Here is a 16,871-nt window from a genome sequence, read left to right as displayed (position 1 = left end):
GCTGAGAGCTGCTGAGAGCTGGACCTCTGTTTATTTCCAGAGCTCCACAAAAATCTAGTTATAGCTAGGCCAAATATACTAGGTATTGCCGGCAGAAACTTCACCGACCCTGACCGCCTTCAAGCTGTACTACATAGCGGGCCAGGCAGTGGCAGGCAGTGGCAGGCACAATTACTAGTACTTGGGTACAGTTGAATAAGTTGTACCGACCCGCTTATGTAATACATGTAACTATGTAACTTACATATGTAGATTTTAGCGCGGATGGATACTTGCATGGTAGTAATAAGTGGGCCACTAGCTTTGACACGTCCAGGATCAATTTCTGTTGGAATCTAACAAAGAAGGGCATTGAACAAATAAATCTACAAAGGCATAGCTACATAAGCTACATACCTACCGGTCCTACCCTCCAGCTACATCGCGCCCCTCTACCTCTACTACCAACAAGGCTACAACTCGGAATATCTCCACCAACGAACCAACGAACCTACGCAGCAAATAATAAACCTCGCTAACTCGACTAGCAATACGCACATATTGCATTGCATTGCATCTTGAACTCATCCCTCCCGCTACGCTGCGCGACGATGCGATAGAACCCGAATTTGCGAACCATGGCGGATGATGGTAGTCTGGAAAATTTCCAGGCTTTGCATAGGGAATTGGTCACCATTACCGAGGTCCTGAAAGATGATCGCGAATTACAAGGCCCCTTCTTACTATCACAGCTTTCACAGTCCCCTTTGCTAGGTGCGGTAGCTGGCAAATTCCAGGGCCTATTGGAAAAGCCTGCGAGGAAGAAAGAAAGCCGGGATGCTGTACTATCAGGTTTGTTCTGATCTCGCCCCATACTACCTGACCCGCCTTGTTCATTTTGCTTACAGCCCACCTATAGGGAAAGTCAAAGCCTTCGATGAAGAATACACCTTGAATAAGGACTTCCAAGAGCTCGTTTTGCAGGTCGCCGATGGCCTCGAACTAGACGAGACCGAAGCAGCAAAGCTGACAATCCTCGCCGAAGAAGACGAGACTATCCTGGGGCGCTCCAAAAAAGAATGTGCCGTGATAAGGTTCCATCAGCAAAGGAATTACTTGCTCAATTGCATGTTGCTACTTCTCGAGCTTTCCAAGGAGGAAGAACAGCTTCTAGACGAAGACATTGGTGACTCTCTAGGCTACCTTGGTCAATATGTCAACGAGAACATTCTCCGAGCCAGCGTTCCTGCTGCTGGTGCCGCTAATTCTTTGTCTCGGCCGCGATTCGTGCCTGCCTGTATGGCTACTATGCACGAAATCAGGGGTTGGCTCCAAAGACTTACTGAGCAGGTCACGAGTGCCGCAGTGCTAGGCCGTGCCAGCGAAGTTCAATTTCAGGAGACTATTGAGCTTACCTATATTAGTCTGATCCAGCAGCATGAACTCCTCTCCGTCATCCTTTGTCACGCTATTGAGAAACATGTGGCTGTCGAGCAGGACTTTATAGATTTTCTCCGAGTCTTGAAGATGTCAACTAGATATGATTCGTGTACCAGTGAGTCCTATTTGCACCCTTCTTCTTATCTCTGCATTTTATTTGGATGGGGATGCTCGAAGTTGTTATGGCAATATATGTTAGTAGCTAACCTCATTAGTTCATCTCATGCCCATACTTGGCACTTATATCACATTATTCGGCTCGACAGAGGGGAGCGGGACCATAGAACAGGCCAGAAAACTGAATACAGTCATCTGCCAACAGTCAGATGACATGCGAACCTTGCCTTTCCTTAACGCCGCGATCAAAGCTTGGTGGGTTGCCGAATATAGTGGTTGGTATATGGAAGATGCTGCTGGTTCGGGCCTTCCCGGCATTGATATCGATGCAGGTGAGATGAGAATTCCCAGTTCATACGTATGTACTGGACCAGCTAACAAGTAAAAAAGAGGATGGGCAGAGGTCAAAACTCTTTACTGAAGCCTTGAGGGATGGTGCTTTTGATTTCTTGCTTGCAGTTGTTGCTGATGTTAGGGCGTCCGAGTGGGAAGATGCCGCTCGAAAAGCCTTACGTCAATGGCTACGAAAAAGGACCCCGACCTTACCCACGGATACTATTCCGTTCTCCAAACCTCTACAGGATCGTCTCGCTGCAAAACTAGAGACATTTGTGGATGCCTTCATAACCAACATGCCCGACGTGCTTCGAAGGCTGAAGATCGAGGAAGATGAACAACGCCAAGCTAGCCAGGCCCAAGAACAAGATTATGACCTCGAGAGATTCCTTCTCATCATTGCCTTCTCCTTCGAGGGCCGACCAGAGGCTGCAGACGGGTTCTGGGCTGATCCTGAGAGCAACTTGTCGGGCTTTCTGCAATGGGCATCCCGGAGGGCAACAACACCGGTGCAAGCAGCGTTTTGTGAAATGCTTCAGTCTCTATCTGAGGACTCCGAGTCTGCAACTTCTGCCCATGAATTTCTTCTAGACGAAGGCCATCAAATTCGAAGGCCGCTGACCATTACGTGGTCTCATATCATCAACGAGTTGGACTATTTTGCGAACAAAAGAAATGAGAAACCTACTACAAGCCAGGCCAACGTGCAGAGAGCTGGGAGATTCCACGCTGAACAAGCTGAGACCGAACCTGAATTTGCCGCAATGTTGGAATCTTACCTAAGACTAACGGCTAAACTTGCTGCGCAAAGCGAAGCTGCACGTAATTATCTACTTGATTTACCCAAATCTAGGCTGTTGGAGGTGCTTTTCCAAGTGATTAGCAGTTTAGTTGCACCTCGGATCAGAGCATGTACATTCAGAGCACTATCCGCCCTCCTCAACCAAAAGTCCCTCGAGCTGAATCATACCATATGGCGGTATATAGAGTCATGCCTCACGGGGCATTTTCTTTCCCCTACTTCAAATAGGGCCCCAACCTCTTCCACAAGTTCTCTGCCCCCATCTTTTTACATGGAAGCGCTATTTCAGGAGATGAGTCCACAGGTCGACGACGCCAGCGCCTTTATCCAGTTCCTAGTAACCCTGACGACCCTTCCAGATGAATTTAATTCATTGAGGGACGTATTACCATACCCTGAGGACCTTGGTGCTTCTACTCGCATGCGTCCTGGGATCGAGCCGTACCTCGACTTTGCCTTGGGGCACATGTTCTCAATACGCGCTCAGGATGTCCCGGAAGTCCTCCAGCAGAGGATTTTGCGATTGTCCTGTTTGGACCTTGCATTCACCTGCATTTCCAACTTCAATGAGGATCTGATTGTATTCAGTAATAAGACTAATGTCAATGTAGAGTCTGCTATTCATAGTGAAACTCTCGAGAACTATGTCGCCCTCCACCCATTCGCTAGGGCCATGGAGTGGATGTATGACAGCAAGTTCATGAAAGGCATTCTAGACACAATACATCAAAACTCCACAGACATTGGAAAAGCGGCGCCAGATTCGCCTCTGATTCTGAGTGTTTTGCGCGCAGTTGAGCTACTCTCTAAAGCCTTAGACCTTCAAGCTACCTACATAGACCTCGTTCGACCAATTGTGAAGCCGCAAGCTCGAGCACAGAGTCGATCGCCGTACATACCAACATCAAATGGGGCATTTGCTTCCATAGAAGATGGCCTCATGACTAGTATGACCTTGATATCCGATCTTGGCAGCTTCTGTGGTATAGGACATCCAGATTTGACATTGGCTAGCTTAAAACTTCTGGAGAAGATTTCTGCTTCGCCAAGGATGATTTCAGCTTGGCAGTCAGGACCTTCACGACTGTCTCATCGCAACAAAGCTATCATGGCTCTAGAGGAAGGTAACGATGCTGCTACTATAGCTGGTTCGTTTATTGCCGAATTCAAGTGTCCCCTAGACTTCCGTAAGGAAGACGCTTCGCCAGAATACCAGATCAAAATCTACATACTCGATTTCCTCTACTCTTGCCTACGGGCAAGCCCGGATCACCCGACAGTCGCTCACCTACTCCTCGGTTTTCGTTGCGGTGCTAGTACACTCGAGATCACACCCGGTAGCTCATTCGACAGCAGGTCATCCCTATTCCATACATTATTGCCCGTGATCATCGAAGTCCCATCAAAAAGCGAAGAGGGGCTTATGCTTGGATGGCTCATCAATTTAAAGTACAAGGTGATGCGAATTCTTAGAATACTCTGGACATCTTCACTATCGACTAGCATCATTCTGGACGAACTCAGAGATAATGACTTTCTGTTCCATATTCTCATGCAAGATCTGATAGCCCAGCAAGATTTGACGTGGGAGAGGGAAGAAATCTCTGGGCCCGACTTCCTCGCATCCCCCGCAGCTGAGGGTTACGTCAACCACCTTTCCATGAGAGCCATGGCGCTCGAATATATCACTCGCGAGCTCTGTACTGTGTCACAAGGCCATACCCCTGTGCTCAAGCGACGGATATTTGATGCCCTTGGCGGCCAAATCAAGGTAGACGGCTTAGACGTCATACCTGTACCTTCGGTGTTCGAGTTTCACGATTCATTACCTCAAGAAAGTATGTTTGAAGCTCCCTCGCCGGACATTGGGCCGTATACAGCACTTGGTTTGGAGTCATGTCTTGAAGAGGACGACGATTTCAATCAGGTGTATAATCTAGTCAAAGTCCAGGAGATTTTACTCTTAAAACGTAACGAGGATCACAAATCTGGTCAGCTAGTTCTACAGCAAGACATTGCGCAAATCGAGGCAGGAGAAGAACATATGTTGCAGTACTTGAGGTATTTCAACCGTTTCAACCAAGTCAAGCTATATAACCTCAAGAATTTGAGGGCGTGGTCGAGGCTCCTAATGGTAATGACCAACTGCAACGACTTCAAAGGTACGAATAAAGTCTCGTTCCTCCTACAGACACTACAGGCAACGCTGCCCGGCCTCGAAGCATACGGATCGGATAATCCCCGTGCTGCTTACGAGCTGGCCAACCTTGCGAAGGTGCTACTATTTGAGCTCGACTTCGCAACCATGACCTCAACAGACAAAGAGAGTAGGGCAGTGGAGAATCTGATTAGCGACAAGCTTTTCCAGCTTCTTCAGATCTGCCTAAGTGCAATCTCAAAGTGGGTTGGAAATCAAGAATTACGCGCAGTTTACTACAGTATTTGCTATCGTTACTTGACGGGGCTCGTGGACCATGGACAAGGGGTTTCGTCAGGTCTTCGAAAAACGACAAGAACGATACAGGCGTTCGGCGAGAAGCTGTTGGGTGTGGTCTGCGACGACGCGTTTGGCGGAGATGCGGGCTGCCAGTCAGCAGCCTTGGTTCTCTTGAGCACCCTGGTGCAAGTTGGCAAACTGGAAAATGAGAACTTTGTGGTGGAGGCACTCAACAGGCTGAACTTCATCGGCATACTTGTCGATTCTCTCCGCAGCGTATTGGCAGAATGGGAGAACGCTTATCGGACAGGTAAGTTTCTGATACTATTCACATTCTTGACGTTCAGTAATCTGACAGTCGGCGATTTTTAGGTGACACGGCACAGCAAAATTATCTCAACGCTAAGCTCGCGCTCCTCCTGCAGCTGTGCCAGACGCGCGAGGGTGCCAAGAACGTTCTGCATGCAAATCTATTTCGCGCAATCGAGCAGTCTGGCTTGTTCTCAGCGGATCCGGAACTGCAGGTAGATTCGTCTGACAGCAAAGCTCTGGAAAGGCACTATACCCTCCTGGTCAAGGTCGCCCGCATCATCGGTGCCGCGATAGTTAGTCGAGGATCACATAACGTGTTGCAAGGCAGACGCTTCTTGACCGAGCACAGGATGCTGGTGATGCACGTCCTCAAGCGTTCAGCTGGCATCGGAGCCGGGGGTGGGAAGATAGATGTGCTGCTCTCAGAACGTGTCAGTGAATTAACCGAAGCGTTCATGGTCGTTGTCACCGCCACCGACTTTCTCGAAGTAAGTGTATTAATACGATGATATCAAAGTTGTTGGCCTAATATCTATACCGAACAAACTAACGTTATCTTTTCTACTATTTTTAGTTCGAGACCGATGGTATTAACGAGGATAGACGACCCGCGCCGGTTTTATTTCATTAGATATCAGAAGAGTAGCCCTGATATCAGATAAAAAAAAAGTTATACGATGATCCTAGGAATGGATCTGGATGCTTCAGCTGGGAGAGATACGCCCACAGCGGCACGGCGGGCCCAGAGTAGGACGAAAAAGGATTGTATGTGTAGGTACTTGATTAAGCACTGGAAGTTGAACACGTACCACGTACTTAGATAGGTATCTATCTAGGATAGGTAGTATAGATTTTTTTTCACTTTCTAGTTGCAAGTCTAGCAGTAGTAGATGAAGCTATCGGCGCCAGCCACGGTCGAGCCGGAATCAATTACGAAGGAGTACTAGGTAATACTTACTATGTACCTACTACTATGTAGCCTACTATTATGTAGCCTACTATACGCTTATACCCTGGGACCTGGGTACTAACTATGTACTATGTCTTAGTATCTTGGTATGTAGTGCAATTGTAGTGCAATTGTAATGTAATTGTAGTGTAATTATGTAAGGAATAAATCACCTACTAGGGTTAGGATCTACTTGCTAAGTCTTGGTTAGCAGGAAAAAAAAAGGATTAAGGAACAAGGAAGATGGAAGGATGTCAAGTTCAAGGACTTGTGCGCAAGTTGTGGGATAATGGGATTGGAATTCGTCTAGAAGCCGCTGGTTATAGCAGAATTGCGATATCTAAGTTGGCCATGATTGGTTAGAAGTTCGGAGGTGATGGCATATAGCAAATAAGCCAATCAACTGTGGTGCGTCGTGCTATCGTTAGCTTCGCTCTCTTAGTGGCTTGTGGCCCCCTTGGCATACTTTAGCAGGTACTACGATGTAATAAACGGTTGTCAGCCTATCAGGGTTTTCAGCTGATGCATAATACCTACACATATAGAAGGTATGAAGAGGGACATGCATAGGCCATAGGCAGGTAATGGTATGTAGCGTTCTTGCCCCAGACCATTCTGTGTTAGTTACACCGTTACATATGTCATATGTCAAGATGGTGTGTGTATGTACCGTTGGCCGTTGACCGTTGACATGGTATACATACATATGTACAACAAGAAAGCAGAAACAGAAGCTGGCAAACAACATTGAACTTGAGAAAACCTACATACTACGCAGTAGGGTAACTAATAAAGTACTATGTATTAAGTTCAAAGGGGATAATATGGGCCGTCCCTGAATATGGGCCGTGGGGCGACTTAGGGCTTAGGCCTTACCACTTTTGGCAAAGCGTGGTACATAGTAAGAGCTGCATTAAAAAGAGATAAATTATTGATACATGATTGGCTAAAAAACGTCCATTTGCCATTCTGAGCATAGCTCCTCAAATCCAACCAATGAGGCCTGTACACTAGACCTACTTGGGTTTAGCCTGCGATTTATTTCCAGCCTAGTCTCACGTACATGCCTAATTTCAACAAAAACATCATTTGGATCCATTTTCACCTGCCGTCGCCTACGAGGCTTTGCCCGCTCGACTAACTGCTTTAGGTTAGCGTTTTCAGCCTCAGCTGTGGCTAACCGACTTATCAATTGATCGATCGCTTTCCCTGCTTTCTCAAATATGCGTTGTTTAATTGGCTCGTCAGCTTGAATCTCAACAATCTTTTGATAAGCTTCCGCAAGGTCACGTGACTTTCGAGGGGTAGCTAGCCAATCAGAGCGTGGGGTATTACGAAACGGTTGATTTGATTGGTCGTCGCTCGGTTGGTTGGCCGCTTGTTGTACCATAAAATGGGATTGAAGAATTTTCTCACGATCGATTGGCCAAAGGCCAGCGCCAAGCCAAGCGCTAGAGATTGTGTCAGGGGTGATCCCTAGTACTCTTGCTTTGTGATAAAGCCGTAAAAAGCCAGCTTTCCCAATTGGGCAAGAGTAATGAGTGCTGATTGGCTCATTTTGGAGAAAAGCTCGGTAATAACGTTTTACTAAGCTGAAAATGCCCACATCAAGAGGCTGCGTGACGTGGGTGGTGTGGGGCGGCAGATAAAGCAGGGTTATCCTAGCTTGGTAGGCGGCCCACATAAACTCTTCCGTTTCGTGGCTTCCATGACCATCAAGGATGAGTAATCTCCTTTCAGTTGGATCTGCTGGGGCTGTTGCAGGGATAAATATTTCGGTCAACCAATTGACGGCGATTTTATCGTCAGTCCAACCGTTTTCGGAAGCTGTGAAACGCCAGCCGCCTAAATGGGCTAGCTCCTTTTCAAACCACTGTTCTTGAACCTTTTTACCTTTGAAAATAATCAAAGGGTTTAAGCTCTTCCCATCGGCTGAAATACATTCCAAAATGGAAGTCCATTCACGTGACCCATCTTGTTTTATCAAGGTTTTTTTTTTTTCTGATTGGCCAAGAACAAGGCCGTTGCACCCAACCCCTTGAAGGAGCCCCACTTCGTCAATATTCCAACGATTTGAGTGGTGGATTTGTTGAATTCTTTCCCCCTCGATGCGATCAAAAAGCTTATTAATTGCTTCCGAAGTTACCCCATTGGCTCTAGCCGAATCTAATGGGATTGCTCGAAGCGTCTTAGCTGGTTCATTCCGCGCTAAAAATTTGGGGATCCACTTTTTACCGAGCGGTCGGTGGTCCCCATTGGTTCGAAGAATTCGGATGACTAAGCTTCGAACTTGAGAATGGGTGGGAGGTAAGGCTAATGCGTCTTGGCATCTGATCCATTCAGCCAAATCAGCCTCTTGGCAAGGCGATAAGCGTTGTCGTAAAAGGTGGGCCTTATCGGCTGATCGACGGCCGTTGATTCGTCCATAAAGTGTGGCTCTTGGAACTGCCCAATTAGAAGCTGCATTCCGAATAGATGTACCGTTTTGCACGGCGTGGATAGCTTGCTCAAGTGCTAATTGGTGGTATTGAGTTGTGCGGGGCATTTTGATAAGAATAAAGCTTTTTGATTGGTTGAAAGACAGTGTAAAAGGTGGTAGCTAAAAGTAGAAGCTAAAAAAAATAAAACCCGAATGGTACATGAATTTTATAATAAAAATAGCAACCCCTATTTGAATTACTGATTTTAATTGGGCGCTCGAGCCTTAAGTCGCCCCACGGCCCATATTCAGGGACGGCCCATATTATCCCCTTTGAACTTAGTAGCAAGCTCCCTCCGGACCCCTGGACCTTGACTTCCCCATCCGTGTAACCCTTATCTCTCACAACATCGAATCTCTCACTTCAATTCCAATTGTCCCAAAATTCCCAATTGTCTACCCGTCACACTAGTCAATTATGGGCACTCGGTCTCCATCAAGACCCCATTTTAGTATCCATCTTTCTCCATCGTTCTCCATTTTCATCCATTACATACTCACAGCAACTTACAGCAACTCGCAGCAACTCACTTAATAAATTTACTACCACGAAAATGTACACACGCCGGGATGACGGAAAACTAACATTGCCCAGCTGAGATTTGGTTGGCTGTACTTGGTTCGTGACCTGACCCTAGGCAAATGACGATGGCCAGCACGGCTGGGGAATCAGGAACCCGCATTCGACATTTGAACGAAATATGTAATAATTTCGAAATGCTCAATCCTCTGTCATGAAACATCACATGTGATTTGTATGCTGCGGCCGTAGCATTCGGAGCAGTTCGACGTACAAGCTTCTCCCAACAGTCTCCCGGATATGCTACATAACCGTTCAACCTCACGCATTGGTTAGGTTGCTTCTTTGATGAGGCGCCGAAGAAAGTCCAGGAAAAGCACGCGACTTCTTCGCTGAATTAGATGTGTGTGTGTACCTACCTTGCGTACCTACATATGTACATACATATTCACCATCCAGCCTGCCGGGGTCAAAGCAGAATCAGTTAACCCACAAGGCCAAGGGGCTAAAGACCGGGGTTAGTATGGATAGTCTCGGTCAATGATAGTATTTGAGTATTTGCCCAGCTATGACTAGGTACGTAACTGGCTCACGGACAAGAGTTGGAGAGATAAGCAGGGCCCCGCCGCCTTGGCGGGACTCCTATACTTAGGATTACTGACCATCCAGGACTGAATGTCAAATGTACATACTGTATGTACACACGTGTGTGGCAGACTGGAAATGTCTGTGGCAATTGAGGTTACTGCTACGTTGTATATACATACTATGTATGTATAATGTACGACAGGCCATGAATGGGGGTTGGTTGATTGGTTAACTAGGTAGGTCGGTTGGAAGACGTCTCGTTACCCGCATGTGCTTGCTTGGTCTAAACTGATGGTAAGTAAATATATATTAGCTGAGGATCACCCAGACTCCCCTGCCTTTCTCCTCTCTGTGCTTTTCTTGTTCCGATCATCAACAAATCTTGAGGCTGAACATCCTCCCCGTCGCTATTTGTTCGCTTTCCTACATTGTCGGAAAATAGGAAAATAAAAAAGAATAAGAAAATACCCCTAACCTCAGCCATGGACCGCTCCGGCGTGGTTCACAGGTCCAGTGCCTCGTCCCCGGAAGGGGACAAGGAAAAGATGACCTACACTGATCTGGACCTCGAGCAATCACACATCCGCGGTATCGAGACTTCGGCTGAGACGGCGCTGCATCGTGGTCTCAAGGCTCGCCATATTACTATGATTGCCATCGGTGGCGCTATCGGAACTGGTCTAATTATCGGTACTGGCAAAGCTCTTGCGCAAGCTGGTCCCGGCGCTATTTTCATCTCGTACTCTATCGTCGGTTTCGTCGTCTTCTTGGTTATGGCCGCTCTGGGTGAGATGGCTGCTTGGCTTCCCATGTCTGCTGGTTTCACTGGTTACGCTTCTCGGTTCTGCGACCCGTCGCTTGGTTTTGCTCTCGGTTGGACGTAAGTGGCTGCCCACTCCTTGATATAATGATATCGACCTAATCTCCTCCCACCCGTGCCTTTCTGTATTGGGTATACTTGAAGATTATACTAACTCTTGGCCTTTTCTTCACAATTATAGTTATTGGATAAAATACATTATTGTCACGCCTAATCAGCTTACCGCCGCCGCCATAGTTATCCAATTTTGGCTGCCTCGAGATCGAGTTAATCCCGGTGTCTGGATTACTATATTCCTCGTCGCGATTATTTGTATCAACTATTTCGGTATTCGATTCTTTGGTGAATTCGAATTCTGGCTGTCCAGTTTCAAAGTCATTGTCATCATCGGTGTCATTATCCTAACTCTTGTCATCGCGGCCGGTGGCGCAGATGGTGACCCGAGAGGATTCCGGTACTGGAACGATCCTGGGTACGTGATTTCTTATATTCTCTATATTTCGGTAAACTTATGAGCGACGATGCTAACTGAAAATAGTGCATTCCGTCCTTACATCGCGACAGGATCTTGGGGTAAATTCCTTGGTTTCTGGTCTACCATGGTCACAGCTACTTTCGCTTACTTGGGTACCGAATTGGTCGGTGTGACGGTCGGCGAGGCCCAGAACCCGCGCAAAACCATTCCTCGCGCCATTCGACTTACCTTCTACCGTATCGTCCTATTCTACTGTATCAGCATCCTGTTGATCGGCATGTGCGTACCCTACAACTCGGAGCTCTTGTCTTTTGCCTCCAAGGACCCGAGCAAAGCTGGCAACGCCAACGCTTCCCCGTTCGTTGTCGCCATCAAGCTCGCCAACATCCGCGCCCTCGACCACATCCTCAATGCTTGCATTCTGGTTTTCGTGTTCTCCGCCGCCAACTCCGATCTGTATATTGCGAGCCGAACCCTTTACGGTCTGGCTTCCGACGGCGCGGCCCCGGCCATCTTCCGAAAGACTAACAACAAGGGTGTACCGCTATACTCCCTAGGCGCCTCTGCCTGCTTCGCCCTCCTGGCTTACCTCAACGTCTCGGACGACTCCAAGAACGTCTTCAGCCATTTTGTCAACCTGACCACCATCTTCGGTCTCATGACGTGGATCTCGATCTTGGTGACGCACATCTGGTTCGTCCGCGGACGACGCGCACAGGGCCTAACGAACGATATGATGCCATACACGGCGCCTTTCGGCCTCGCCGGTTCCTACGGTGCCCTGGCCATGTGCTGCCTGATCGCCCTAACCAAGAACTTCGACGTCTTTGTTGGCAACTGGAGCACCAAGTATCCCACCTTCATCACGGGTTACCTCGGTATCCCCATCTTCCTCCTCCTCATCGGCGGCCACAAGGTCTGGACCAAGAGCAAGGGCGTCCGCCCCCACGAGTGCGACTTCTACACCGGAAAGGACGTCATCGACCGCGAAGAGGAGGAGTTCCTCGCTGCTCAGGCTGTCATGCTCGAGGCCAAGCCCGAGTCTAAGGGCGCTATCTTCTATAGGAGATTCGTGTCTTGGCTGCTGTAGAGTCACGAACACTCTGTGGGGACGAAAGGGCCTTATATTTTATTTTTTATTTTTTTTACACGCGTGCGTGCTTAAGGGAGACGGCGGGTTCGTTGTATTGTATTGGATACCTGCCCGTCACGGGATAAGGGGGGGAAAGTGGAAAAAAAGGGATAATATCTATTTACCTAGAGTATCCTGTATATATTTTGCCTAGAGACCTACATACCTAGCAGCTAGATTGGGTTTTTACGTCATATCACGTCATGTTATGTTATGGATGTTATATTGGAGAGGTGTTGTATATATGTAAGCTGTATATACCATTTGCCATCTACTACCTACCCATTTATCTATCCGGATACCTATCTGGTGATGCTTAGTGATGCAGTATACAGTGAAGGTTATGAGGTGAATGAATAAGAAAGTACGTTCAGTTAACCTGCCTGGCTACTGCTTAACTAACTAGGTAACTAATCAAGTTACACTTCCACGATGGCTTACTCGGTGGGTGGTTGCATTTGGCGTCGATAGGCCGTGGTACACACACACACACCCACACATACACTACCGAGGTGCTTTTATTATCTGTAACTCCTTCCGGGGAAGGCGGGTGGCTTGAGCCTCTTTTTTTTCTTTTTTCTTTTTGTCTCTTCTTCTTCTTCTTCTTCTTCTTACATATTACCCGTTACACACTTTTACCTGTCATACCATCGGGTGGTGAATCGCAGCAGCAGCAGCAGCAGTTGTAAATTACTTATCTAGGTACCCAACGTATTATTCCTAAATCGGAGTTCCATTATTTTTTTTATTTTTTTTATCTTGAAAGAGGGCGAGGGAGGGGAAGAAGGAAAGGGAAGTGGCGAATGTTTCTGCGCAAACAGACTATTTACATACGAGGGATCCGGGACTTTGTTGGGCGGGTTGGTTATTTATGGTGTTGTTTGCTTAGCTTAGCAATGTATGTATTGAGGGAGGGGGGCCGGGGGCGGGGGAGAATCGGGAGATGCGTCTAATCTAGGTAGGTAGGTCTGTAGGTAAGTATGCATGCTCGCGGCGTGGTTTTACGTGCGTTTTTTTTTATGGAGAGAGTTGTGGTTCTTTGGGGGGCCTTCTTTTTTTTTCACGCTTCCCCTCTCTTTCCATGCCACTTCCACGTGGCGTGTGAATCGGATCGGGAGGGTTAGTCATCTTGAGTGGCGACGGCACGGTCTGATAACAGCTTTTTTTTTTTTTTTTCCTTTTGGTCGAGGGGGGCGAGGCTCGGTTCGGGCGATCGAATCTTTTGGGTAGACAGACACGCACACAGGTAGGTAGGTAGTAGACATAGTTAGAGGTTTGGTTCATAGCGAGCCATCTAGATTACTTGGGTTTTGGGCGTGCTACGATCTGATGGGATCGTGGGATGCTTGTAAATAGAACCTCGCTTACTTAGTAGGCAGGTGAGTCTAGTCTTACGAGCTGCTGTGCCGCTGCCTACCTAGGTAGGTAGGTATTTTGGCGAGCCGCAAGGATTTACAAGGTGCTTACAGTGGATGTCTGGGTACCTAGATGATAGATAACGGGTGGGTAATAGGCATAAGCCTCAGCGAAGCTTTGGGCCGAGCTGGGGATGGGCTATCTGGGTAGGTAGGTATGCAGCCAGCTACTTACCTACCATGTGCCGTTCTATATTAGGTCTATGATAGATCGTATCCTAGGTTAGCATTAGACAAGTTTGGGATGAGATGTGGGCAGATTTGTATACCGAAGTATCGAGTGTTGTGTTGTCTGTCTCCTATCATCGCGGGTAATGGACACGATGATCTACAGTTGGATCCGAGATAACGATGCTGAGAATCATAGATCGTAAGGTGGTACGGCTGAATAGATTTCCTTCATTACCTACCTACCTGGGTAGGAATAGAGTAGATATCATAAAAGAGAAATACATTTACTTAGATCGACAACGAACACCGATGGCTAGACTCGAGCGAAACACGCTCGAAGCAAAGTTCCACCACGATCGGTAGAGCACCACCCAGGCAATTGTATTTCCTCAGTCCACAAGTGTATCCAGGTCAAGCAGCATATCTTCTAGCCCCTTCGCAGCATCACTGCCTTCATCCGTCGTACCCCTGACTTGCTTCACAATGCCCCGTATCGCACTCGCCGAATGCACATACCGCTTCCTTAGGCCCGGGCTCGCTTTCATCAGCAGCGTAACGGCGAGGTTCAGCACGTCTGTTTGAAAATCCAGAAGAGCTTCCCGGGCGGCGCCTTTCGGGGCCGCGGGGACATCGTATGCTGCTACGGCCGTCACCAGGCCCATCCATTCCTCCGGGGTACTACTGACTTCGTCCGCGAGAATCTGCAGCACGACGGCGATCCGAGTCCCGCCGATGAGATCTACTTCAGGCGGAGGATAGGAGGCCGAACTCTCTTGGAGGACCATGCGCAGATCTTGCGACAGTATCTTCCACCCCTCGTAAGTCGTGAAAGCCTCGACGCCTCTCTTGGTGCGGAGGATGCCTTCGAGAGCGGCAAGGATGGGGAGCCTGTACTCCACGCGGTTGGTCTGGAACGAGACGCCGTGGTTGGTCTGGTACAGCTCCATGAACATGTCCATGAGCCCGGCTGCCTCTTTCCGCCGAGTGTCGTTGTCGTCGTCGCGGATCCAGAGCCCTATCGCGCGTATGGCCGACTGTATGAAGGCGTCTGTGGTAGCGGCCGAGTCCTTCGAGTCCCATGCAAGGGTTTTGTGGGAGCCGGCATTGGTGTGAGCACTCCCTGCGCGCGCCTCCGGATGTAGGCCGTGAGCCCCTGCTGTCGAGGCATCCCAACGGTCACGCAGGTGTTCTATTATGATGGCGATAGTCTCGTGAATAGATTTGCTCAGCTTGATGATGAGCTCTGGAGGCCACTTCAACCAGTTATTTTCTGGGTTAGATTCGGTCGAATCGTCTTCAAGGCCATCAAGAGCAATGAGACGGCTGATGAAAACGGTCAGAATGTCGAGAGCGGATGTGAGACGCTGTGATATTTGTGGGTAATCCGGGTCATTGAGCTTCTCCAGGAGAGACGGTAGGGTGGCGCGGAGGTCTACCAGGACGAGGGTTATGAAAAGATAGGCAGGTGGGTTTGACGAATATTGCTCGCTTCCAAATAGGAGTTCGAATGCTGGGTCTGGATAGACGAGGAGTAGTACGCCAGTGCAGTTTATATATGCGGAACGACTAGCTGCGGTCGGCTTGTTGGTGGATAGGTTATGTATGAGCTTAGTGACCGAGCCAAGCCATGTGGGATTTTGTGGAATGAGCTGAATAGATATTAGATATATTCAGCAAGGACCTCTGTATATAGGGGGAACCTACATGCTCGTCGAGAGTTCGTAAGAGGTGGGATATGAATTCTAGGAGGTTGGTGGCGTCAGTGCCTATGAAAGAAGATACAAGTGCTTGAATCCCTTTATCGATCTTAGAACGCATTCCATTTTTAGACTGTTCGTCTCCTAGTTCAGCAGTGCCCTTCTCCCAGGCCCAGATGAATATCGTAAGTACGTGTGCGTGCTCTGGTGCAATCTCTACGAGGGGGGTCCAGTCATCAACGTCAAGGTTGGCGAAGCATTTGGCACCCTCGGGCACAGCAACGAGTGTCAGTAGGGTTTTTATAATGACTTCTGTCGTCTCTTTAGAGCTGATCCTCGTTAGTACCTATACGGAGGGAGTGTCTTCTTGGGCAGGTAGACACATAACATATAACATCACGCAATGACATTACTTACCTATGAAGAACACCTTTAACCAGGCCTGGTATTCGGTTTAGTAGACTTGGATGATTTATTGACTCTTGAGGCAACAATACAGTAAAAGTGTGTATGACAGCAACGGCCATATCAAGCATATCCTTGGAGTTCTTCTGTCCCCGGCCGGCTTGAGACCCGGTGCGTAACAGACGGTCCAGGAACTTGGGCGATACGGAACTCCATAACATAGTGATGGTTCTCTCATCACGTTGTAACTCTGGCGAGTTGTCTAAGACGGATTTTAAGAGGGCCAAGCCGACAAAGCGGGAGGTGCCATCTTTTGCCTTGAGAAGTTGTTGTATCTTTTCGATAGATGGGTCCGTGGTGGTATTTGGGCCGTTTTGGCCATCATCTTGGACTTGAAGTTTTGAAATCTCTGGAACGTCCATATTCCTTCTCCTTTTCTCTTCCTCTCCCCCCTATTTTCTTATAACTTATATGAGTTTGAGTAAAGGCTTGCTGCTACATATGTACTTGATATACCTATGTATTCGCCCAACAGTTTGATACTTCAAAGGATTCAAAAATGAAAAATTGAAAGAAGTAACTAACTAACGTCGGATTAGATATTATTTGGTTTTTTGGTTTAATTCTTGGTGCGATGTTTCTATTCATTATTCGTTATTTTATCATAAATCATAACTCATAAATCATCAACCACAAGAGACGACATGACGCTAAAAGGATAAAGGATAAGATCATTCAAGGTTGGTAACGTCAACGGTAACAGTAACAATGGTTGACGTTACACACATGCTTATCGC

General features: G+C 47.8%; 3 protein-coding genes across 3 annotated transcripts; 2 read left to right on the top strand and 1 right to left on the bottom strand.

Moving 5' to 3' along the window:
• Positions 1-315: 315 nt before the first annotated feature.
• On the top strand, positions 316-6,657 carry GGS25DRAFT_475723 (nucleoporin Nup186/Nup192/Nup205). Its single transcript, XM_049259730.1, has 7 exons — positions 316-831; positions 899-1,534; positions 1,635-1,868; positions 1,927-5,421; positions 5,484-5,911; positions 5,998-6,454; positions 6,550-6,657. The coding sequence occupies exons 1-6, from the start codon at positions 618-620 to the stop codon at positions 6,052-6,054; spliced, it is 5,064 nt and encodes a 1,687-aa protein (XP_049120073.1). The 5' UTR covers positions 316-617; the 3' UTR covers positions 6,055-6,454; positions 6,550-6,657.
• Positions 6,658-10,458: 3,801 nt separating this feature from the next.
• On the top strand, positions 10,459-12,688 carry GGS25DRAFT_475693 (putative amino acid permease). Its single transcript, XM_049259729.1, has 3 exons — positions 10,459-10,839; positions 10,961-11,251; positions 11,318-12,688. The coding sequence occupies exons 1-3, from the start codon at positions 10,505-10,507 to the stop codon at positions 12,342-12,344; spliced, it is 1,653 nt and encodes a 550-aa protein (XP_049120072.1). The 5' UTR covers positions 10,459-10,504; the 3' UTR covers positions 12,345-12,688.
• A 1,475-nt stretch (positions 12,689-14,163) lies between these two features.
• On the bottom strand, positions 14,164-16,768 carry GGS25DRAFT_475691 (DUF1941-domain-containing protein). Its single transcript, XM_049259728.1, has 3 exons — positions 16,087-16,768; positions 15,677-15,998; positions 14,164-15,621 (listed from the first exon to the last, which is right to left on the bottom strand). Exons 1-3 carry the CDS (start codon positions 16,494-16,496, stop codon positions 14,362-14,364), a joined length of 1,992 nt encoding a protein of 663 aa, XP_049120071.1. The 5' UTR covers positions 16,497-16,768; the 3' UTR covers positions 14,164-14,361.
• Positions 16,769-16,871: the final 103 nt, after the last annotated feature.

This window comes from Hypoxylon fragiforme, assembly GCF_022984875.1.
Source record: "Hypoxylon fragiforme strain CBS 206.31 chromosome Unknown GGS25scaffold_2, whole genome shotgun sequence".
NCBI lineage: Eukaryota > Fungi > Ascomycota > Sordariomycetes > Xylariales > Hypoxylaceae > Hypoxylon > Hypoxylon fragiforme.
This window is presented reverse-complemented; position numbering and strand designations above follow the sequence as displayed.